The sequence below is a fragment of the Lissotriton helveticus genome, chromosome 8, assembly GCF_964261635.1.
Source record: "Lissotriton helveticus chromosome 8, aLisHel1.1, whole genome shotgun sequence".
Taxonomy (NCBI): Eukaryota; Metazoa; Chordata; class Amphibia; order Caudata; family Salamandridae; genus Lissotriton; species Lissotriton helveticus.
In genome coordinates, this window is record NC_136069.1 from 477,180,255 (window position 1) to 477,205,593 (window position 25,339).

The window sequence follows — 25,339 nt, forward strand, 5'->3', positions numbered from 1 at the left end:
GTAGGCGGGGGTGCGGAGAGGTGGGGACCTACTTCCGCATACTGTGGGAGTGTCCACTGTTGAGTAACTACTGGGCCCGGGTGACCCGCTGTATGCAGGAGGTTTGGGGGGGTGAAGCTCAGACTGGAAGCAAAGAGGTGCCTGTTAAACATATGGGAACCAACAGACCTGTCACCCAGTGGGAGGTTATGGGCCGCTCTAGGGTTTGCAATCGCCAAAAGGAACATTGCTAGGCTGTGGGGGGCTGTGCCTCCTAGAGTGGGCCTGTGGAAAACTGATTTGGACTGGTGCATGCTCTAGGAAAAGACGGTGTACGAGGCACAGGGGTGCCCGCGGAAATGGCTAGAAGTATGGACCAACAAATGAATTCAGAGGTAACATCTGTGAACCCCACCAGACTTTCTCGATTGACGAACCGCTTGTACTGTAAACGCAATGTGATGTATTGTTATTAATGCCTCTATATAATGATTACTGTGTATGTATTGTAATTCTCTGCTCTCTTATGTGGATATTTTATGCCTTGACTGTGACGACCACCACCTATTTCTTTGTTGTCAATAAAAAGAATTTAAAAAAAAAGTCTCAACCGTGTCATAATGCTGATCATCATGAAGTGACTAAACCATGGTATTATCTGCATTCAAAACCTTGAACACCAGACATTACTTGACCATCAGGCACACTACTAAAATGTGTATTACAATTAGCAGGAAATCAACACCAGCACCTACAGACCACCATGTGTTTTCTCACTCCATTATTTCGGACCCTCACTTCTTTTGAATTGCCACCTCCTAACTACTTGAGATAGTTTGAAGAACAGAAGTCTTAGTCAGGTAACACCCAGTTAAGTATTTTCCTCCATAGTTACTGTTGTCTGTGATTAACTTACACAGTAATAAACAAATGCTTCAATCTCTAGGTTTCTGGAGAAACCTCTATATTAAAAAGTCACACTTACTTTGTTTGAGTACATTTTTATTCCAAGTTATCTTCAGGCAGCTTTTTCATCAACATCCACGAGTGATTAGTAGCATTCCTCTATATGGTAGAGGTGGCTTTGGGTCGAAAAAGCTTGTTATGATCGGGCGAGTAAAACCTACAACTGTTAATCATGGAAACCGGGGCTTTCACAACCATCTAAAAGGAGGCTGTGTAGTGTCAAATGAGGTCTTCTCCACTAGGGTAACATACTAATGGCAAGACTGTTACATGCCAGATTGATTAACATTGTAATAATAGCATAAAAACTTAAGCTATTAAATGTTCATCATAATTCAACAGCAGCTACCATGTCCCAAAAAATGTACAATTGACAGGAAAAAGGCACATACATTGCATAACAAATAACAGAACTCAAAGAAAACTAAAATGTGGATAAATCTTCTATAGAGCCATTATTTATGAATCTGAAAAACAAAACTGGTGTCATTCTGCCACTAAGAGTGTGTGCCCTAGATAAAATGTGAACGGGTCTGCCAAACCCCTCTCAGGACGTCAAAGAGCAGGCAGGGGCAACAGGGCCACATCCATGGGGGTTGAGGACTGCTGACCCGGTGCCTGTCTTACTATGACTCTTCCAACTTGGCCAAGTACAACCCTTTCCGCATTTGACTTTCAGTGGTAAGGAGTCCTAGACTTCTCAGGGAGATTAGTATCTGGGTATTCAGGCTAAGGGATCAATGCCATAACGCCCCCTCTCCCACAGCGCAATAAGATCAATGTCCAGTCGACTGCTTCTCTTCATATAAAAGACAAGTACTTGATTACACAAAAACATTTCCACTACTCATTCAATAAAGCATAAATACCCGATTCACAGTTGTGAGTCTGTATGCTTGTCAAGCCCTCTGCCAGCTTAGCTAATCTGATTACCCTCCACCACCTGCCCCTTCGTAGGTCCCCCTTGTCTGGCTGAGATGCCCACTCAAGTTTAGAGCTAGAGGCAAGGTCTAGAGGTACAGCTTGGTCCTGACCCAACGGCACACTAGGACAGTGGTGTGGGCAGGCAGTAAATTTGTGGGATACACAGGCCACCAGCAGACTCTTACCGCAGCTTCAGTCAGGCCTACCACTCATCCCCATCACAGCTTCCAAGACACCTGCAGCTGTGTGGCGAAGTGATGAAGATCGCTTTGACAGTACTGTGATTCTTAATTGCCGTTGTGTAGCTAGTCTCTATTGGATGGCCAGAGTCAATGACTGCATCTCTTCACAATCAGCTCCTCCTGCAGGGTTGACGCCTCCTTCCCTTGCTCTCAGGCAGGATGTCTTGGAATCCACTACAGTTCATCAATTCCTTCTTCAGATTGGACTCCAGGCAAAGTTCCCTTGCCTCTGGTGAGTTGGCGGTCTAGACACTGTCTAGTCCCTTAAGTACTCTGCAGAGTACTTCTTTTTCAGTACAATAGACCAAAACAACAAACAACAATGGGTCTTGGAATCCCACCTTCACACCGATTCCGAATACTGAGTATGTGTACTGCAGTGTCTGCCTCCTTGGAACCAGTTTGGGACGGTTCCTCTTTCATGTATGCTGGCCAGACAAGCTTCCACACCACACCTTTGTCTGCAATGCGGCTCTTCCCAGCAGACAGTCTCTAAGTGGAGTGCCCATCACAAAAGTACAAAGCGGATCGAGCAAGGTGCACCTTCCTATTTATTACCTACTGCACAGAGATCTGGAAGAGATACAAGAATCTGTGCCCTTTCAAATGATTCATTTGACTAACAAATACTGCAGACCTCACCTTGCATTCCCTGACATCTAACCGCAGCTGCAGTCAGTCCTTTACATCCACATGTATCAGGAAGAGTCATGGCCTTTCTAATTAAAGCCTGTCTCCTCTTTTCTCACCATAGCGGCTGATGTCCCCCCTCACACACACAGCTATCCCCTTTGCAAGGAGATGCCAATAATGCACATATGCTGTCTGTGAAAAGCAACCTCTCCACCGTCTTGTACTCTGGTCCAGGCTATGAGCTTCCAAAATGGAACCCGCAAGCATGTACCACTAGTGCATGGAACTGTGCAAATCCTAGCATACAAGCACATGTACAACACAATGTCAGCATTCAGGATCCCAAGTTTATTGTGAACAGCAGAACCTTAGGTGAATAGGCCTGCAGGCGTGCCTTTATCACAGGTTAAAAGGGCTGTCTCCATAATTTGCTAACATGGTATGTTGCTAATATCACACTCCATGTAGGAAACTCCCAGAGACAATAGTCCTCATTTAAATGTATTGACATTTTCTGAATAACAAAGATACATGACACCATACAACATAATGGCAGGTTTTTACAAAAGAAAAACAATCTCAGCATATCACCTCACAGTCAGTCTTATCGTCTATTATCTTAAATGTACATTATCAGCAAGGGAAGCCAGTTTCAGCAAATTTTTTTATAATCTGGCTCACAGTACTGTCCACTCTCATCTTAACTCAGGGCCCCTAGTTACTCTCTATGCCTGCTGTCCCGGCAATAACTAGTAATCTAGCATCTCGACCCCCTACTTCTTATTCAGTGACATTTCCAAGTTATTACGCCTAAACCTCTTCTTCACATTTAGTGGTATCAGCCCTTAAGGTTGCACTTATACAACGCCTAGAAGTGTTTAGGACGACTGCGCGGTGGGAGAAGCTCACTATAGTTCTCAGTTTGCGTGCTGCAATACATCATGTCTCTGGTCCAATCCGCGATTGTAGGAATCAGGCCTTTTGACAAATATATCACCACTCTACGCCTAGCAATTAACATACTCATATCTACCAGTCTTCGAACTGCCTTCGGGAGTGGCTTGGAGTACCCTAACAAAGTCAGCATGGGATCAGGTGTAAGTTGCATGTCTATGATGTCACCCAACTCTTTAAACACCAGGGCCCAAAAGTTAGTTATCCCAGGACATGTCCAAGCTAAGTGCAAAAAATCTGCCAGGCTTTCTTTACAACGATCACACTTAGCCATGTCTCGCAATCCATATCTACATAACCACTCTGGTGTGTAGTACACCCTATTCAAGAATTTAAAATGGATGAGCCTATGTCTCCCGTTTAGCGAAATCCGCTTCGAGTTTTCGCAGCAATACCTCCAAGTTGCATCATCTAATTCTCTATCTAAAACAGTTTGCCAAGCAAGTCTTGCCTTGGTATAAAAGTTTTCCTGGTGCCCCATGTTAATTTGTACATTCTTGACATAATTTGGGTTGGCGTGTCTGCTTTTATCACGTATGGAAGTGGTGCTACTTTTGGCGTCTCCTCTAAATCACTGCCCAAAATACCTGCCAGCGCATGTCTCGTTATGTAGAATTTAAATCAGTGTAGTAGTGTGGTCTTGAGGTCCGCCCCTCAAACTCTTCCCATGTCTTAGCTTTCCCCTCAAGGGACATATCATATCCCTAATTGTCACCACATCCACAGAGCTAAGCGCTCTCATCACTCCTCTATCTCTGCACTGAGGTAGCCAGGAGCACAACTCCAAGGGAGCAAGCGGGGAGTACAGTATCGCTCCAGTTTGCAGCTTCAGCAGGTGTTGCCATGCATTTCTAGTCGCGTTTATGGAATCTAGAATCCCTGTCCTGCGATCTGGCGGTGTAAACAACATAGCAGGTAACAGGAGTGGTGAGGCCATCAACTTTTCTATCTGAATATGTGGCGTACCTAGTAGGTCATGCATCCATTGATAAGCATGAGCACTTTGTGCCGCTCTATAATATAAGTCAAGGTCCGGAGCCCCTAGTCCCCCTAGACGGTAAGGGAGTTTAAGGATATCCCATCTGACCCTGGCCTGTTTCCCTGCCCAAGCTAGTTTTATCAGAAACTAAGTAAGTGTGCGAAAAAAAGACCCCGGGAGGACCATAGGAATATTCGAGAATAGGAACAAAAAACGTGGGAGTATTACCATTTTCATGATCGAAATCCGACCAACCAGTGACAGCGGCAGTCAAATCCATTTCTCTATCTCATCCTCCAGCTTACTGATAGCCACCACATAATTCTCACGAAACACCACTTCAGAGTCAGTGTGTATTTTGATTCCTAGGTATCGTACTGGCTGTGTTGTTCATTGCAGCGGGTAATCAGGCGTAAAGGGCACAGTAGCCGGAGTAAGGAGAAACATTATTGATTTTGTCAAGTTAACCCTTAGGCCGGAAATCGTACCGAACTTCACAACTTCTCTCAGTATAGGAGACAGGGTATTTTCAAGGTCTCTAATATAGAGCAGCGTATTATCGGCATACGTGGAAACTATCAGTTAGTACTCAGTGAATCGTAAACCCCTTTGTCTATGGTATTCCCATAAAGCGCAGGCTAACTGTTCCGCCACCAGCGCGTATAATATTGGGGATAAAGGGCACCCTTGTCGCGTGCCTCTGGTAATTTGTATTGGGTCAGTAACTAAATTGCCAATTTTTATTCTGGCAGTTTGAGAGTTATGCAGGACCCCCACTATTTGTAAGAATATATCTCCCAGTCCCATCCTCGTCAAAACTTGCCTCATGAACAGCCAGTCGACTGAATCAAAGGCCTTTCCCATGTCCAGAAATACTGCCACTGCCTGTACGTCCTGTCTGGTGTGTTGTATCGCCCCAAACACTGTACAAACACCAGATTATAGGTCAAGTTCCTACCAGGAACAAATCCCGCTTACTCTGGTGACACTAGGATCGGGACCAGCGGTGCCAGTTGAGTTGCCAGGATCTTGGCAAAAAGCTTAGGGTCCACATTTAGTAGCGACAAAGGTCGATACGAAGAGCAGTCAGATGGAGATTTGTCCAGCTTCAGTATAGCCACAATGACCGCCTCTCTCATTGAAGGTGGCATAATGCCATTAACAACCATCTCCTCAAATAGCGTATCTAGGTGAGGGACCAACAGATCTTTAAATTCTTTATAGAAATTGACCGTGAGGCCATCCACACGAGGGGCATTACCGGATTTCCTCCGACTCCAGTGGACGAATAAAGTACTCACGATGTTTATTGGTTAGCCAGGGCAACTTAATGCGAGTCAAATAGTCTAACATTTCAGTCTCCACACACATTTTGTGAGCAATATAGTGTCAAATGATACTGTCAAAACCGTGCCGCTATCTCAGTCTCTTCCGTTATGACCTCGCTCTCAGCGTCCCTATTCCCGGACACCACTGTAGCTTCCCTACGATTCTTTAAGAGTGAGGCCAGGACCATCGTGCGTGCGTGCTGGCGCATATTTACCTAAGTGCTTAAGCTCAGCATCCACTGTATCATGGTATTCTGCTAATAGTGTTTTGAACGTCGTATCAGTTTTATTTGCCTTGTCTAACAGTTGCTGTTCTAGTGTGTTAAGGGAGCTCTCCAAATCAGATAGTCTCTTTCAGAGCGCCCAAAGTATCCCGGAGTGCTTAGACATGGCAATCCCACTAATATAAACTTTAAATGTTTCCCAGACAGTTGTGAAAGTGTCCACTGAGCCAATATTACAAGTAAAGACGGTGTCCATAGCCTCGGCTATCTCAGACTTGAAGGCAATATCTGACAATGAATATGGGGGTGTGTGGTCCGAGTAGGTGCGAGGGAGTACTATACAGTCACGTACATATTCAGAGAAGCTAGCCAGTAATGTACCCTAGTATGCAAGTCGTGGAACGCAGAGTAGTGTGTATACCCGCCCCCATTCCGGTTCCGCTGCCGCCAAACGAACAAGTTACTTACCTTCGGTAAAGCTATATCTGTAAGAAACATTAGTAGTGATAGATTCCTTACCTTAGAGTTACCCCCAGGCCTCAGACAGGATCAGGAAAGCTTTCGTCAGCAGTACCCTTGCGCGTCGGAAGGTGGTGCTGTGTGGCTCCGCGTCCGTCGTTGGCGTCGTGGTCGCAGAGATGACGTCGCAGCAGCTACTTAGACACCGCCTTTGCGCGCTGACGCCAGTTCTGTACACGACTATCCGTGCCAGGAACGCAGAGACATGCAAAATACTGACCGCTGGTGCCTTGAAACTAGGGCCCTTAAAGGGATGCCCTTAACCCTAGAAACAAGTTCACAGAATGGGGAGGATAGGTGGTGCGGTAAGGAATCTATCACTGCTAATGTTTGTTACAGATATATCGTTACCGAAGGTAAGTAACTTGTTCATCTGAAATAAACACAGTGATAGATTCCTTACCTTAGAATAGATACCTCAGCAATACCAACTCCGTTGGTAGGTCTGCGAACCAAGATCACACCAGGAAGTCCTGGAGAACAGAATGGCCAAAGAAGCCGTCTCTCCGGACTTGGCTGTCCAGGCAATAGTGATTAGTAGAAGTGTGCAACGAGGCCCTCGTGTCTGCCTGACAGATGTCTTGTAAGGGAACACCACGTCCCAATGTCGTAGTGGCTGCCGTCGCCCTGGTGGAATGGGCGCGCAGTTCCACCGGAGGCTCCTTTTTAGCCAGAGAATAACAGGCGTTAATACACAAGACGACCCATCGGGAGATAGCCCGCTTGTGTACGGCCCGACCCTTCTTGGCGCCAACATAGCCAACAAAGAGCTGGGCATCCAACCGGAACTGTTGTGTGCGGTTCAAGTAAAACGAGAGCGCACGTTTTGGGTCCAGACGGTGGAGCTCTCTTCCTCTCTAGAAGGATGCACAGGCTGAAAAAAGGTGGGCAAAGTGATGGTTTGCCCGATGTGAAAGGCGGTGCCAACTTTTGGCAAAAAGGATGGACGGGTTCTGAGCACAACCTTGTCCGGATGGACAGACAGAAAAGGAGGTTTATTAAAAGAGTCTGGAGCTCACTCACTCTCCTAACGGAGGTGATGACAACCAGGAAAGCAGTCTTCAAGGTTAATAGACAGAGGACAGTCGTGAAGAGGCTCAAAGGGAGCGCACATCAAATATGTAAGTACCAAATGCATCACAAAAGGAATAGGAGGGAAAAGGTGAGTAATGCCTTTGAGGAACCTATTTACAAAAGGGGACTTGAAAAGAAAGGGCTGATCAGGTAGCCAGAGAAAGGCCGAAATAGCAGAAAGGTAGGCCTTGATAGTGCCCAGACCAGAGCCCTGTTGGGCCAAAGAAAGAAGGAACAATAGAACCTCTGAAAGAGGGGCAGAAAGGGGATCCACAGCCTTTGCTGTGCACCATGCCACAAATTTGTTCCACCTGCAGGCGTATACCAACTTAGTGGAGGGACACCTGGCTGCCAGAATGACATCACAGACTTTAGGAGGCAAGTCGAAAGGAATCACCTGCCACCGCTCAATCTCCACGCAAAGAGGTGGAGACTGGACAGGTTCGGGTGGAAGACCGGCCCCTGCTGCTGCGACAGAAGATCCTCCGAAGAGGCAGTCGGATCGGGGGGTTGATGGTCATACCGAGTAGCTCGGGATGCCAAATTCTTCGAGCCCAGTCCGGAGCCACATGAATGACTTGGGCCTGGTCGCACCTGATCTTCTTCAGCACTCTGGGCAGAAGTGGTATAGGCGGAAAGGCGTGCAACAGACCGCAACTCCACATGCGACGAAAAGTCGCCTTGGAAATTCCAACGCACCGAACTGCTGACATTGCGCGTTCTTTTCGGTGGCGAATATATCTAACCAAGGCTCTCCCCATTGTCGAAAGAGACCTTGCACAAAGTCCGAGTGAAGACGCCATTCGTGATCCATCATGTACCTGTGGCTGAGTTTGTCCGCCCTGTCGTTCAGTGAAGCTGCCAGGTGTTGAACCACCAGGGTAATGCCCTGATGTTCCAGCCATGTCTAGAGGCGCAGAGCCTCCTGACAAGAGGGTCCACGACCCCACCCCACCCTGTTTGTAGTAGTACCACGTGGCGGTGGTGTTGTCTGTGAACACCTGCACTACTCTCCCCTTGAGTGAGGGAAGGAAATGCCTTCAGTGCACGTCGGATTGCCCTAAGCTCCAGAAGACTGATATGGAGCCAGACTCTGCCGGAGACCAGAGGCCTCTGATCTCCAACTCTCCTATGTGGCCGCCCCATCTCAGGAGGGACGCATCCGTCACCACTGTATGCTCTGGTTGGGGAAGGGAGAGAGATCTGCCATTGAACCAATGCTGGGTTGTGGGCCACCACTGCAGCTGTTGGGCAGTGCCCTCTGAGATCTATGTAATTGGACAGGCTCCCCTGATGATGCACCCACTGGAACTTCAGGTCCCACTGCAGAGCCCGCATAGGCCATCTGGCATGAGTGACCAGCAGGATGCAGGAGGCCATGAGGCCCAGAAGCCTCAGGGTTATCCTGACCGAAACCCAGGATAGAGGCTGAAAGATCCGAATCAGAGCCTGAATATCCTGACTAGCCATTTGGGAGGATAGACCCGAAAGAGCATTGTATCCAGAACCGCTCCGATGAAATGGAGCTTCTGAGAAGGAACCAGGGGCGACTTCGGCACATTGATGGAGAACCCCAGCAAATGCAGGAGGTCTGCCGTAGTCTGGAGGTGGGAGACGACTGCCTGGGGCTATCTCCCCTTCAACAGCCTGTCGTCGAGATTGAGGAAGACTGGAACCCCTGATCGGCGCAGATGAGCTGCGACCACCGCCATCACCTTCATGAACACCCGGGGGGTGCTGGTAAGGTCAAAGGGAAGCACGGTAAACTGAAAGTGCTTGTGGTCTACCGTAAACCGCAGGTTACACCGGTGGGCCTGCAGGACGGGAATATGGAAACATGCGTCCTGCAGATCCAACGCTACCATCCAGCCATCCAGTCTCCAGGGTCGAGGGCAGACAAGACCTGTGCCAGAGTTAGCATCTTGAACTTCTCCTTCCAGAGGAAGCGATTGAAGTTCCGGAGATCTAAGATAGGACGCAGGCCCTTGTTCTTATTTGGCATCAGAAAGTAGTGGGAATAAAAACCACAACCTACTTCTGGCGCAGGAATGCGCTCGATGGCCCCCTAGGCCAAGTGATCCCCCGACATGCGGTGGTACTGGGGTGGCATGGCTGGCGGGGTAGTGTCGAAGGGGAGGGAGTAGCCCCCTCGGACTATTTGTAAAACCCACCTGTCCGTAGTGATGGTGCGCCAGTGGGGGAGGTGATGGCGAATCCTGCCGCCCGCTGGCGTTTGATGGGCCTGAAAAAACAGACTAGGAAGGTTTTGAGGCAGTGGTGGCCGGGGTGGAGGTGGACTGACCCGCACGCTGGCCCTCTGACCCACCTTGGTGGGTTCCAAGTCTGCGGCCGTGCTGAGACTGTTGCTGCGCAGGCCTGATGGCTCTGAAGCGAACGTGTCGGCAGCGAAAAGCAGAAGATAGAGGAGGTCGGGTGGCCGAAGGGCTCAAGGATTGGCCGTAGCCCGCGAGTCTTTAAAATGCTCCAACGCACTATCTGCCTTGCTGCCAAAAAGGCGAATGCCATCAAAGAGCATGTCCATGAGAGTGTTCTGGACATCCCCAGAAAAGCCAGTAGTCCTCAGCCAGGCGTGGCGACGGAGCGCCACGAGTCGGTGGTGTCAAGGCCACATCGAATTGTGAACTTGGCTGCATCTCTCTCTTCAGCAATAGCCTGAGAGAGCACTGTCTGGGCCTCCTCTGGACATTGAGGCAGCACTTGCACCACCGTATCCCACACAGAGTGGGAATAACAGCCCAAGATGCATGCAGTGTTCACAGACAGCATCCCTGAACTGGCAGAGGAAAAAATCTTCTTCCCAAACTGTTCCAGTGTCTTGGATTCCCATTCCGGGGGTGTGGTAGGGAATGCGCTTTGGGACGTGGAGGTTTGGACAACCAAGCTCTCAGGGGTGGGGTAATGGGAGATGAAAAGGGGGTCGGCCGGGCGATGGAGTTGGGCCACGTTACTATCCACAGGAGCCCTTGCTTGGGGCCTGGATCAGGTGCCCAAAAGAATGTCAGAAAGAGCATCATTAAAAGGCAGCAGTGGCTCGGCAGAGGTAGCCGCAAGCTGAAGCACTTCTGTCAGGAGGTTAGTCCTGACGGCCACGGTAGGGAGTTGGCGAGACTCCGCCACCCAACGCAACACCACAGCGCAGCTTGCACCCTTCTCCATAGCCATGGTAGGAGGTGATAGCATGACAAGGTCAGGAGAGTTGTCAAGACCACTGGCATCCTCTAAATTCTTCTGCCCAGTCCGGGTCATACTCACACTGGGCTGTGAGAGGGTCCTCAGACCCCTCCCAGTCCTCCCCTTCCTCCGAAGGCTGATGAACAGTCCGAAAATAAGGTGGCTGGACATAGGGGTAGAAAGGCCCCATTGGCGCCTGAATCGGCGTTGAGCGATGCGGTGTCCACATCGGGGCTGAAACCGGGGACGACGTCGTCTGGGGCCGCAGTCGATGTCGGAGGTGGTGCCAGTGGTGTTGGTGGAGGGGTCACTAGGTCAACCGGCGTCGACGGGGATCCAGGCCTGGATCCCTGCGGGCCCGGTGACGCCGGAGCCGCTGACAATGCAGAGCGAGGGTCCCCAGTCGGGCCGGCGGGGCCAGACAGCCCCAAGAGGCGGGCCATGGCTGACAAATTCCTGCAGCTGGGCAGGAGTCGCCGACGAACCCGGGAAGGGTGGGTAGGCTGACAGCGACTGCGTAGGCTCTGCTGGATCCGCGGGGGTGACACCACCCGCTCCCCCAGCTGCGACGGCAAGTCGGAGAGCGATAGTGCTTCTTCGACTTCTTGTGCTTTGTCCTACCTGACCCTGATTGCGAAGACTTTGATTCCGACGATCAATGGTGATGGCTCCGCGCCCGGTCCCTCGACCTCCCGCGGGACCGGGAACTTGAACGGCGCGGAGCCGACTGCCAGACTTCCAGCAACTTCCGGGACCGCTCCCGCAAAGTCTTCAGCGCCATGGCCTGGCAGTCGGGGCACGAATTGGGGTCGTGGTCGCGTCCCAGGCAGTAGAGACACCCGCGGTGAGGATCCGTCACCAACATCATACGATGACAGTCCCCGCAGGACTTGAAACCGGGCATCCCTACGGCACCAGGAGCTGATCAACTGGAAAAAACAGTAACAAAAGCTTCGAAAAACTCAGTCAAAAAGTGACTGGGAGTACCGCTCTCTCCAGATCTGCACTCGCTGGCGCAGAAAATTAAAGAACTGACGTCAGCGCGCCTAAGTAGCTGCCGCAACATCATCTCGGCGACCACGACGCCACCGACAGACACGAAGCTGCACAACGCCACCTTCCGACGCGAAGGGGTACTGCTGACGAAAGCTTTCCGGATCCATTCTGATGCTGGGGGTAATTCTAAGGTAAGGAATCTATTCCTAGGTGTTTCTTTCAGATATCATTTATTCAAATTGCATCATCGCATCTGCAATAGCACGGACCGACGCAGTGATACGCCCTTCCGGTCCTCCTGATCCTCCTGATCTGTCTAGACGTGGGTTCAGTAAACATTTAAAATCGCATCTTTTCTGTAAGTGAAGCATAGAATGTCGGGTTATCATAATTAGGGCCACGGACATTAACTAGAATCAGGTCTAACCCCTTACCCTTGCATCGTGAGTTAACATACCTCCCCTCCTGATCAGAGTCGAGTGGCTCAAGTCTGAGATTAAATTTAGGATTCACCCAAGTGATCACCCCTCTCGCATGTGTAGTGAAGCCCGCCCCATGTGTTGTCCCCAGTAGACTTCTACTGCGGAACATGCTGCTATTCAAGGGCAGTGTAACAATGCAACGTCTATCCTATGTCTCAGCAAGTATGGCATTACCTTCCTTAATTTCCTATGATCATTGAGGCCCCGGACATTCCAAGTCAAGACCCTCAGCCTACTGTGTGTGTCCATGGCGAGCGTACTTTGCAATGGCAATATCCCCCCCACAAAACCCCCAAATATCATAACAAATTCACACTTAGTAAATGTGCGTACACACGATTTGCGTTTGACGTAGCCAAAATTGAAAAACCAAGACCATAGCTATATGTAGTTTGGACACGCAGGCAGGGGTTACAACTATAGATAATGCAGGGAACATGCCTGTCCCTACAGGGTCCCTGCAGTTGAAGCCTCTGTGGAGAGAACAGGAGGTTGGGAAACTTAACTGGTGCCATTATGTTGAACTTTATAGTGAAATAGTTGAATTATTATAACACTTCATATCAATGACTATGTGCTGAAGTGCATTTATGAACAAGGAGCATGGTACTTCAGTACCTGGATGGAAAAGTGTGTGTCGCAAAGCAGCCTATTTAAGTATTGTTTGATGATGTGCATGTGATTTCTGTTGCTGTGAAGTGGTATATGGGTGGTATATCAGGCATTTTGGCTTTGTTAATCATTTTGTAAGTGTTTAATAGCAGTAAAATAGTCGGGCAAGCCTTTAATGGCAGCGTTGACCTGCCTGAGTGGTTGCTAAGCAACCTGAGTGCCAACAAGCAAAAGTTAAGTGGTGCCCAAGTTGCTTTCCGGCCATAGGCAGATACTGGGGGGAAAAAAAGTAGCTAAAGAAAAGCTGAGAAATGAAAAATTACAAAACATATGGCTGCAGCAATGAAGTGTGTCACTTCAGTAAAACAACAAGTTAAAAGTAAGTTTGTGGGAGTAAGAGAGGGCCTCTAGACCTGCAAGCAAAATAAAAGGGTGCTTAAGAAAGCATCCAAGAGCAAAAGCATGCCTTTAATGAAACCCCTAGTGTTGCGTTTGCAGTGGCCTTAAATGCTTCTTCACTGACAGTGTTGACCAGGCAAGGTGGCTGCTAAGCAAGACAGAGCGCCAATGAGTAAGGAAGAACAAGTAGCAACTTTAAAGTTAACTGGATAACCCAGTTGATCCTTCTGTGCACAGCAATCTCCAAAATTACAGCAATAGCATTTGAGTAGACAATACAGCAAGTCATACCTTGATATTGAAAAAATAAAGGGACAAACCTGACAACAGATGCTCAATAGAGGTAGAATTTTGTTTCAGAAACTCGTCATTAAAATGCTCCAGGTCTTTGTTCACAAATATTTTCTGCATTTCTTGGGTTAGAACCTTGCTTACAATTTCAGGAAGATTACTGTGATCAGTCACTGCAATGAGAAAACAGGTTCATATTCATATCACTTTGCATGATAGTTAACCACTCAAGTTATATAGCTGGGAATGATCTAGAAGTATAGATAACAGAGTGAATATAAAAAACGATTCAAGTTAAAGACAGTTAACACGAGCAGAAGAATAATGGGATGCTGCAAAATAATATCAGTGATTTTAAATTTCTAACTTACCACTCTTTGAAAATCTTATCAAGCATTCATGAAGCCATGGGTTGTTGCGGTCAATAGCAAAAGCTCTTTTGACAGACTGCAACATCAGTAAAAACTTTCCTGTCAAAGTAAAAAAAAAACCTTCAGTTAAGAGTTGATTTAAATCTAATGTGTCATAAAATGGTATTCTCTTCATCAATGATAGGTTTTATAAGGGTTCACAAAATAATCAAATCATCAATTTAATTCTAAACTTGACTACTTGCTAACAAGGAAGTGCGATATTAATTTCAGAAAACCAACACTCTCTCTTAACTTATCTAAATGTACTTTCTTCCAGGTTCTTCAATAGAAACATTTCCCAGCTCCACAAAAGTAATTCAACAACAAAAACATAGCCAAATTAGTAGGAACCCATGTGAGTGGTAATAATATATAAACAATTACATCTTGAAACACAATGGATTAATGTTTCATGTGAACACAAAGATGTGTGTAGGCAAAATACTCAAACTGAAAAGAAAGAGGTTTAATACTTGGATTTTTCATAGAGGAGGGATATTCAATATAACTTTTTGTATTAGGGGGCGTGGCTTGGAGCTTGGCGAACATGGCCGCACTGTAGTGCTGCTCCGCCAGCCATTGAGGGACATAAGGGGGTCGCGCCGCCAATGACCTATGCGCACGCTCCACAGCAAATAAAGGGGAGAGCTCTTCCTTACCGCAGACTTCCAGAAGCAGTCTCTGTATGTAGTCCTCCATCTTCCCCACGTTTGTGGATTCCGGCAGAACCAGTAGGCGGATGTTGTTCCTGCGGGATCTCGCTTCGCTGTCCTCACTCCTTGCCTGTATAACGTCCAGCAGCTTGGCGAACTCCCCCGTTTTGTCTGCAATTTGCTGTATTCCATCCTCCGCATCAGATATACGCTGCTCAGCCTCATTCAACCGGGCAGTGTGTTTGTCGCGTTTCGAAGAGAACTGGTCCATTCTGCCAGAGAGTGCCTCAATTTTACGGTCAATGGTCTGTAAACTATTTTGAATGGCTGCCAAGGTTCGTTCCAGAGCAGAAGAGAGTGCAGCGTCAGTGTCGTGTTCTGTGTCGGATGGCGAAGTCCGTCCCTGACGACCCCCGTTCCGCAATTCAAAGTTAAGTTTAGGTTGGGATTTGTCTGGCTTCCCCATGGTGTATTGACGCCGATAGTGCGTGGCCAGCCGGACTGCGGATATTCACGATGCAGTACTATCAGTCGTTCACAGACACTATCCGCTCCCTAGGCCTCCGTTACACCAAATACCGCACATTTGCTCGTCGTACAGTGCGCAGCGCAGCCCCCACGCAGGGAATGCTCAAATTAGCACCAGTAGATGTCCCAGAGCCAGCAGTCCGCTGGACCACTAGCGCCTCTGCATCTCACCGCAGTCTCCAGCCAGGTCTCCCAGTTCCGTGTCTCCTCCGCAGTGATCCGGACCCACGCCACACGGTGATCGCCTTGCCTCCCACCAACTTAGCCCTCCACCAATGGTCGGAGTGAGGATCGAAGGTTGTATTCCACCGAGAGGGTGTCTGTCGTCCGCCTTAAGGTGTGTGGAGCTCCGGCGCGCGGGTCTCAGTCGTGTCTTCCGTGCCGCTAGTGTTGCATCTCAAATGACCTAAGCCGGCCCCAGTGCACATGTGCCCTCGTGTATCACCGTGTAATTCTGCGTCGATCAATGTCCCACACTAGCAGGCCAGTCAGTCGCCTCAACGTCCATCACACACCCGTATCAGGTGGAAAAATCACAGGATTCCTGACAAGTTTAGCAATTGTCTATGGCGGAAGAGTGCATCTCTCTAGTACGGCAGGCCTGCAGTTGCGTGACGCTCCTCCGCCGGTTGCGGCCTACGACCACCTCCCAAGCCGGGGCCTCAAGTAATGGAAGGTCCAGAAAGGTCTATCCGGTCTGGGCAAACGTTGTATCTGTGATTTCGGCGTCCGAGCCACACCACAGGGGCGCCCTCCCAGCGACGCTATCAGCCTCAGACGACCCCAGCAATATGCCCCTCACAGTATGCGGCTTTCTAGTGCATGGGTCTCATCTGCAGAAGCGCCGTCTAAGCCCACAGCGGCGCGCTCCAAAACTCCCAGGTCGGCCCTATTGCGTATGTGCCCTCGCGTACCTCAGTTCGCCTCCGCTTCGCTCAAAATCCTCCACCATCAGGCTGTCCAGGGACCACTGTTCCTATTATGCCCCCGTGCTTGGAGGGAGAGCCGCAGAAATTCTCGCGAGTCAGTTAATGTCCGCAGTGCAGTAAAGCGCCGCACCAGGAGGCCTCCGCAGTATCCGCTTCAATCTGTGAACCCGACTGCGGCCTACTACCGCCTCCCAAGCCGGGGTCTCGCGTAGCGTGGGGTCCGGAAGGCCTGTTCTATCCGGGCAAGTATTATCACCGCTATTTCGTCAACGGAGCCCCTCTGCCGGGTCGCCTCACCAGCAACGCTGCCAGTCGCCGAAGAACCCCGAGTGGTGTCCCCCGGTTATCCAATCGTCTCAAAGCGCCACCTCAGACGGTCGCCTCAGCGCCACCATTTTAGGCTCACTCCAGGCTCTCGCGTTCCCGGCCAGTAGATAGCACACAAGCGCGCCCGCAGCGGTTCCAATCTTCGCCCCAGCGATCTCTGGGTTCCAGCGAGTCCCTCCGGTGGATGCACCCCGACACTCAAGGGTGTGCGGTCAAGGATATTAGCACCGGGTGCACCGCCACGACCCATAGTAGCTAGACTGCTAAATTTTCGAGACAGAGACACAGTGCAGCGCATTTCTCGGCAGAAAGGGAACATTAACCATCAAGGGAACACGTTGTCGTTTTACCCAGATTTTACTCCTGCGGTTCAGGCGGCGCGCAAGGAGTTCCAAAATGTTAAGAAGATCTTACAGAAGGAACATATACCGTATGCAATGCTCTAGACTGCGCATTGGAACATTTGAGCATGGTAAAATTTGCACGACGCCCAAGCAAGCTATGGATCATGCAAAAGCTCTACTGCGCCAGCAAAAGGATTCTGCTGCCGCCCGACCTCGGACATTGACAAATGACAAGTAAGGAGAGTACACTGGTTGGGTGGGATTCTAGGTTTCTGAAGTACTGCTACGAACTGATTGGACGGGCACGACCCAAGCGGTGCAAATAAGGGCGGGCACGCAGGCGCCTAGGTGGGTGCTGCCTAGCACAATGGAAGGGATGCGGAACAACGACATAGACTCAATGGCTCCCCTCCCACTTGTTGATTGGGAGTGGTGGTAGCTGCCACAATCCCCAATGGGTGTTCCCCAACCTGACTTTGGGAGTTCTGGAGTGTTATTGGCGAGGGTGTTTCAGGGGGGATATGTCTTTAGCGATTGGGGTATGCTGAAGTGGGTGGTGGGAGGAGGGGGGTGATCTGTTGTCCGGTTGTACCAAGGGCATTTAGTTTACGATACGATCTACCTTGGGAACATGTTGTACTTGCGCACACACATAAGGGTGCCGCGGTTAGTCATAATGATCTGCCACTGGCACCGCCCTGATGGGTACACCCTATAAGGCTATATCCTGGAACATACGGGGGCTTAATACACCGCAGAAGATACGACGGGTAGTAGCGCATTTGGATCGACACAATGTCACATTAGCACTGCTACAAGAAACTCACCTTACTAGGACATCTGAAGACAGAGTAGCTAGGAAATGGGCATCATACAGGCTTGCTTCTTCTTACTCTTCCTATGCGAGGGGGGTGTTAATACTCAAAGAAAGGAACGGACTTTACCATGAAAGATTCGGCCACAGATGAGGAGGGGAGATGGGCGATGGTACTGGGTAAACTGGGTCATGTAAAAATAACGATTGTCAATTTCTATGGCCCGGTGGTAGATGACACTACGGATTACGAACAGTTGTTTAGAACCTTGCGTGCATGGCCTGACACAGCGCTAATATGGGGAGGAGACTTAAACACTCATTTAGACCCCAAGATGGACAAGTCAAATCCGCAGGGGGCTAGGATGGTCAAAGTAGCGCCAAGTATCACAAATGCCATGCTGGAATTTGGGCTGATAGATGCCTGGCGACACAGAAATACACGGACATTAGCGGGCACACACGTCACGCCGGCAACAAACGGATGGTCTAGGCTAGACTACTGGTTAGTAAGTGACGATGTCAACTCTTGGGTGACTGGGGTGCAGATACTGCCGAGAACGCTGTCAGATCATAATCCGATACTACTGACATTCATACTCCCTCAGAATCAAAGGCCCCCATTCACATGGAGATTTCGAGCAGAGGCACTTTTAGATCCCACATATGACGATGCGATAAGGGTGGCTATTGAAAGATATTTTGAGGAGAATACGGGGTCAGTGGATAGTCAAGAGACGCTATGGGAGGCCTTCAAGGTCACAATTAGGGGGGCCTGTATTGGCACAGCGGCAGGCATACTGAGAGATATTCGAAATAGGCTACATACATTAGAAGGCAAACTGAGAGGGCTTGAAACCCAGTATGACTCGACACATGACAAGGAGACACTGGCGCACATACAGGATCTTGTGGATGAATACAATGAACTAGCTGACTCGGAGGTTAAGAATCTATCCAAGAGACAGGTTGTTAGGCGATATGGGGAAGGTGGGAGACCAAGTAGATCGTTAGCAGCTAGACTGACATGCAGGGCTATGCAACCCCCCATTGAGTGCATAGTAGACAGGAACGGAGAGGCGCACCACACGACCACGGACATTATGGAACAATTCTGTACATTCTACAGCAAATTATACACTTCTGGGGGGGGACACGGATAGTCGGGAGCTAGATAAATATCTGGATGACATCGCTTGTGCCTGGTTGTCGGACGCCCATAGGAAATATCTCAGTTTGCCAATCGACACAGAAGACGTAGAGACGGCTATCAAATCACTCCCGAATGGGAAGGCGCCAGGGCCTGACGGGCTCACAGCGGAATTTTACAAGCCATTTGCAAAGATCATTGCGCCCCACTTACTAGAGATGTATGCAGAGGCTTATGAGACAGGCAAATTACCGCCGTCTTTGCGCCAGGCAATGATTATCACGTTACTAAAAAAGGACAAACCCCCGGATGACTGCGAATCATACCGCCCCCTGTCCCTCATTAATCTAGACGCGAAAATACTAGCGAAGATACTGGCTACGAGGCTGCATTCCTGATCGTTCTACGGCAATGAACTTGCGAACTATTTTTTCGATGTTGCATGTCTTAAATCTGGACTTACAGGCCGTCGCGGTGTTACTTGACGCTGCGAAGGCGTTCGATTCAATAGTGTGGAGCTACATGATACAGGTATTACATAAAATGGGTTTCCCCCTCATGTTTGTCAATTGGGTTAAACTGCTATACACTGAGCCCACTGCTAGAGTGCGAATAGGTGGGGACACATCTGACACACTGTGTATAGAGCGGGGCACACGTCAGCGGTGCCCACTATCCCCGTTGCTGTTCGCCATTGTACTAGAGCTGTTAGCGTGCAAGATCCGACAACTTCATAAAGCTGCGGCGCTGAATTTTGGCAACAGGCCGGTAGTAATTTTGCTTTACGCGGATGACATGGTTCTGAACGTCCGGGAACCGACCTCATACCGGTCTCCTCTCCTGCGCGAATACGTGAAGTTTAGTTTATACTCTGGGCTTCACATAAACTGGAAGAAGTCGGTGATAATTCCTTTAACGGCAGCCACTGGGTCTCCGCCTGTGGAGTACCCATTATTATGGTCCGCTAAACCAGTGAAGTATCTGGGAGTGTGGATACACAGAGACCCGGCAGTGGTAATTGCAGAAAACTACGGGACTGCGTATGCAGCCTTGGTTGCTCAAGTGGACAAATGGGTGTGCTTGCCATTATCCCTAGCGGACCGGATAGCTATTATCAAAATGGTGATTTTGCTTACATTTTTATACTTATTTAGCAATGTCCCGATCCCTTGGACGATGCACTTTTTTAAAACTGTCCAGACATAACTATTAAGGCTGGTATGGGGCGGGAAACAACCGAGGATTAGCTGGCACACGCTCTCACTCCCATTCGATAGATATGTATATATATTATTTGTGCTGTCAGGCCCAATACGCCCACTACTGGTTCAAACCTCATGCATTCATGCCATACGTAGCGGTGGAACAAGGGGATGCTGATCCGATACCACTGAAAGGCATTATTACACACGTCCATAGGCGCACGCCGAGAACGGAGATTAACACGATTGATGTAACCACGGCAGCGTGGCAGGCGATTGGGCGTAAAACACAAAAGCTTCCTCTCTACGCCCCTATGCTGCCTATTGAGGAGCACGCTACTCTATCAGTGGCGCAAGATAAGGGATCCATCAAGGCTCTTAGTGCCGTCGGGATAGTAAATTTGGGAGATCTATATGAGGAGGGGACGTACATATCTGGGGAGGAAATGTCGTATATTGTGAACCCGACGCTGCTGTTCAATTTCACCTGCTACAGGTTGAGACGGGCAGTGCGAGACCACTATACCACTTTTCCGGCAGAGCCTGCCATTTCTCTGCCACTTCAGCTAGGAGTCACGGCCCCCACAAAAAAGAAAATGGTTACTAAATTGTACAAAGCGGTACAAGCGGACATGCCACGCACTGAGGACGCTAGTTTGGCGAGATGGAACAAACTGTTAGACCCTCCACTGACGGAAGCAGACTGGGAGCGAATATGCTCGACCACTGGGCGGTTGACCCCTAATAGCAATTTAAGGATAATACACTTAAAGTTTCTGCATCAGACATACCACACCCCTCATAGACTTTGGCGGATAGGTTTACATGATGAGGAATCGTGTAAACGGTGTGGAATGGGCCCTGCGGGTTTTCTGCACTTGGCTTGGGAGTGTAGACATGTACATTCATACTGGGAAGGCATCATAGCCTGCATAGCGAAAATGACAGGACTTGTGCTGCCAAATACTCCGGTACTTTTTTTTGTAACAAGGTAACCCAAACAGTTAGCTGTGGACCGTGGGTAAATACTATTATTCAAGAACAGGGGTCCTTAGCATTTTAGATAAAACACAAAATTGATGAAATATAGGCCATAATTGGAGACTATATTTTGTCACTGTCCAGCCGGACAGGACGTTTTATTTTTCAACAATGTAACTCGTGAAAAGGATAACAAGGCACAATCCTGTACCACAAAAGAAGAGAACACAAGAAATAAAGAAAACATTTCCAGAGTGTTGGAAAACAGGCAAAAGAAAGAGCAAATGTTGGCCACTTTTCAAATCAGTGTTACATTCAAGGTATGCCAATCAACTGCCAAAACACAACAAGATTTAACACAATGGTTTAGGTTGTGAAGGCAATCTACATAGTCTAAACTATGTATGTAGATTGCCTTCACAACCTAAACCATTGTGTTAAATCTTGTTGTGTTTTGGCAGTTGATTGGCATACCTTGAATGTAACACTGATTTGAAAAGTGGCCAACATTTGCTCTTTCTTTTGCCTGTTTTCCAACACTCTGGAAAAAAAAATTCTTTATTTCTTGTGTTCTCTTCTTTTGTGGTACAGGATTGTGCCTTGTTATCCTTTTCACAAGAGTTACATTGTTGAAAAATAAAACGTCCTGTCCGGCTGGACAGTGACAAAATATAGTCTCCAATTATGGCCTATATTTCATCAATTTTGTGTTTTATCTAAAATGCAAAGGACCCCTGTTCTTGAATAATAGCCAAATACTCCGGAGCTGTGTCTACTGGGGCATGCCCCGCAACTGAAGGGTATCACGGGCAGACTAACACAAGTGGCCCTGCTGTTAGCGAAGAGACGTACCTTGTTTACCTGGGACAGCAAACGACGCCCTAAAGTCGAGACGTTGTTGAAGGATATGGTGTACTGTAGGGACCAATTAGAGACTTATGCGGAAGTACTTCTTACTAAGTCCAAACCAAGAGACATTTGGGCCCCCTTGCACGAATACCTGCTAGCCTGTAGTGAGGGCCAATCTGAGAGTGGCTCACAAGTTAATGTGGGGTGAAGGAAGGGAGCTTTGTAACGTCTGAAAGGGAGAGGTTGTAGTGTTGACTCCAATGACATGGTTAGCGAAATGGTGTATAAAGTGGGAACACTTGTTAACTTTGCTGCACTGGTCGTATCGGAAATGTTTTGCCTTCATTCTTTGTGTTTCAAGTTACTGTGTGTTATTGTTTTTACTAGACACTTGCCTAGCAAATTACAATGCAATCGTTACAAATTTGCTGGTTCCAAATTGAAAATGTGAAAAAGAATCTACACCAATAATGCCGCGCTAGGGAGGAGGAGCTACGCAAGCAACCAAGATGGCCGCATAAGCTCCCAGCTCCGTCGACCTCCGTCGCTGGCGGACTTATCCTGAACTTTATCCTGACCTCCCGCCAGACTCCCGTGTGTCTGAATCGTTGCTGACCCCAGGGGGGCAATCCCGGAGTTTTTCTCACCTTTATTGAAGAAGTTACACCGTCTTTCATTTTTGGGCCTCCTCCAGTGTGTAAGCTGGGGCCTCGAGTATTGACCCAGCCGGGTTTCAGTTGAACAACATTGGCCGCGGGTGCCCGGCAGAGTCCGGTCTCATCGGAGTGGAACATATTCTCCATCCTGGTGGTGGTCTTTGGTCCCTGCGAATACTGGATGAACGGCGACGAGACGTGGTTGCCACGGTGGGTGGGGGGCCAGGTCCCGGGACCCTGCTGCAGTCCTCGGGGTCCGCGGGTGGGGCCCCCGCTCTCGGCAGTGGTGTACCGGTTGCCAAGACTGTGAATCGCCAGTCGCCTCTGTACTCTCCGCACCTGTTGGTTCCCCCGGAGTAGCCGGCCTCCGGGGTTGAAGTTTTGCTTTGTTGTCGTTCACGCGGAGATGGATCGGACGGTGTGTGGACCGACCCTGGGGACCGTAATGACCTGCAACATACGGTTACCCCCGCGAAGCTTGATCTACCTCGAGAGGAGAACCCTGAATCTGTTCAGAAACTGGTACCATTTGTACCCGCACGATTACAGCGATACATTACTGGAGCCCCTGAACACCTAGCAAGATCGGCGAAGTCATCGCCCGCACAGGACTCACTTCTTCCTTCTCTTCTGGAGACCTCCACTAATATTTTTTGGATTGACTTTCGTGTGTCCGATAGACTTCGAGACTTAACCTTTTTGACTCTTTCAGGCTATATTGATCTCCTTTTCCAGCAACACTTTGACTCTTTTGCTATTATATTGGTTCTTCTGGATGGGGTTTGTGCAATGGATCGTAAGGGCCAGGGCTGAATTTGACTTGAATTTGGTACAGTGACTTTCTTTTGACTCTGCTGGGTTGTATCTGTGGGAGTGCGGGCCAGATGGACTTCTTATTGTCTGGGTTTGGTGTGACTGCTGCGATCGAAAAGGGATTTGTTGCCTCTGTGGTGCCCGGGGCTGGGCGGGATGGTCATTTCTCGGTCGGTGGCTCCCTTATTGGTTTGCTTATTAGTCTGTTACAACTTGCTTAATACCACAGTAGGGGATGTCTGCCTTTGGCGGGGAGGGGAGTTCGGGAGCCCGTATCGTCTTGTAATACATCTCCTCCTCCGTCTTTTCCCTTCCTTGGGGTGTAGTTTAGGGGGCGACAGGCCCACTGCTAGTGGGGTTAGGTCGTAGCCATCTGCAGGGGTGTAGGGTGGGGGGTTGAGTTTTTTTCTTTTTTTTCTTCTTTATTTTGTTCTATGACCTTTCTATTCCCTTTTCCCTTCTTCACCAGAGATGTGGCATATTCTCCTGATCTTTTTGTTCCTCATAACCGGGTGTCGAGTGTTCAATTTGCGTATCCTGTATTCCTGGTGGGCGGGTTTTGAGAAGGTTTGCTTCTGGTTATCTATATCGTATTGTTTTGCCTCAGCTCTAAGCTGGTATTGATATTCTTCAGAAGCCTATAATTGTACTGTATTTCACAATTCCTTCGCCCGTTCACCGCTGTAATATGTCCCACCAAATGACACCCGTTATGTACATTTTTTACTCGTGTTCTAATCAATAAAAATATACATAAAAAAAAAATAATGCCGCGCTAGCTCCTACTGACCTCCTGAATACGGAACTCTCGCATTGAGAAGGTGATACTAGGATATGTGGCCTTCCTCTGACTTAGGAGGCTGGCTAATGCATGGACCATTGCTAAAAGTCTCATGTGGGGTACACGGATAGTTAAATGTAACGCGGCCGGCCCAGAGTGGTTGTAGGCGGCTTGCTGTGTAAAAGGGTACACGGATAGTTAAATGTAACGCGGCCGGCCCAGAGTGGTTGTAGGCGGCTTGCTGTGTAAAATCTAGCTGTCGACCGGACTGCTTGGTAAATTGCCTCCTAGTGAACTCAAAAGCTGCCGGCCACTAGTTGGTTGTAGGCGTTTAGCTGTGTTATATGTGAATATCAATAAAGGTGTTAAAAAATGCTTTTAGCAGATAGCATCCTTTGAAGATATCTTAGCTGGGGAGATCAGAGAGCTTGGTAAAAAGAATGTTAAATATTTTGCCTTTCTATAATAGGTACACCAGATAACAGTATTATTGAATTAGCGGGTATATTTAGTACAAATCCCAACAAATTTCTCATAAATTCCAAATTGTAACTGATAGAAGAAATGAAGTATCAAAAAGAGGCCAGTGAAATTAAAGTGAGTGGAGTGATATTAAGTAACTTTCAATACTCCTACTCTGGTGACTGTTGAGAGACAACAACAGCATTGGTGGAAAGAGCATTAACATTGTGCTCTTTTCCCTAGTTGCAATATTACCTTTCTCTTATGAGTTCTGCAGGTAGTAACCGGGGGTGCAGGAATACCATAGTAATATGTGTTGCAAAACAAGGAATCTTGTTTTTTTCCCAAATGCAAATATATTACCTCACAAAAGTTTAGCGGTGGAAGCTGCCAGGCCTATGAAAAAGTTCTGCATGGTTTGTAATGCCAATGTGGGAGCAAAGTCCTTTTTGCACCAAGCCAGCATTCACGGGAAAATTAGACTGAGGGCCCTCAGTGTAATTTCATAGCAATGCCCAAGATGATAGACTCAGGTGAATACGTTACTTACCTTGAGGTGGAGACTATATAAACACAGATTCTTCACCTTTTGATCACTTCCCTAGGAGTCAGACATGAAATGGAAATATTTTCAGCAGTACCC

General features: G+C 48.5%; 1 protein-coding gene across 1 annotated transcript in view; it reads right to left on the bottom strand.

Annotated features, from left to right (window-relative positions):
- Positions 1–25,339, bottom strand: part of NAA16 (N-alpha-acetyltransferase 16, NatA auxiliary subunit) — a 587,644-nt gene that overhangs the window by 54,866 nt on the left and 507,439 nt on the right. Inside the window, exons 17-18 of the mRNA XM_078657379.1 lie at positions 14,166–14,264; positions 13,824–13,967 (exon numbers count right to left, since the gene is read on the bottom strand). Coding sequence (XP_078513505.1) covers positions 13,824–13,967; positions 14,166–14,264 — 243 coding nt within the window. The remainder of the gene's footprint in view (positions 1–13,823; positions 13,968–14,165; positions 14,265–25,339) is intronic.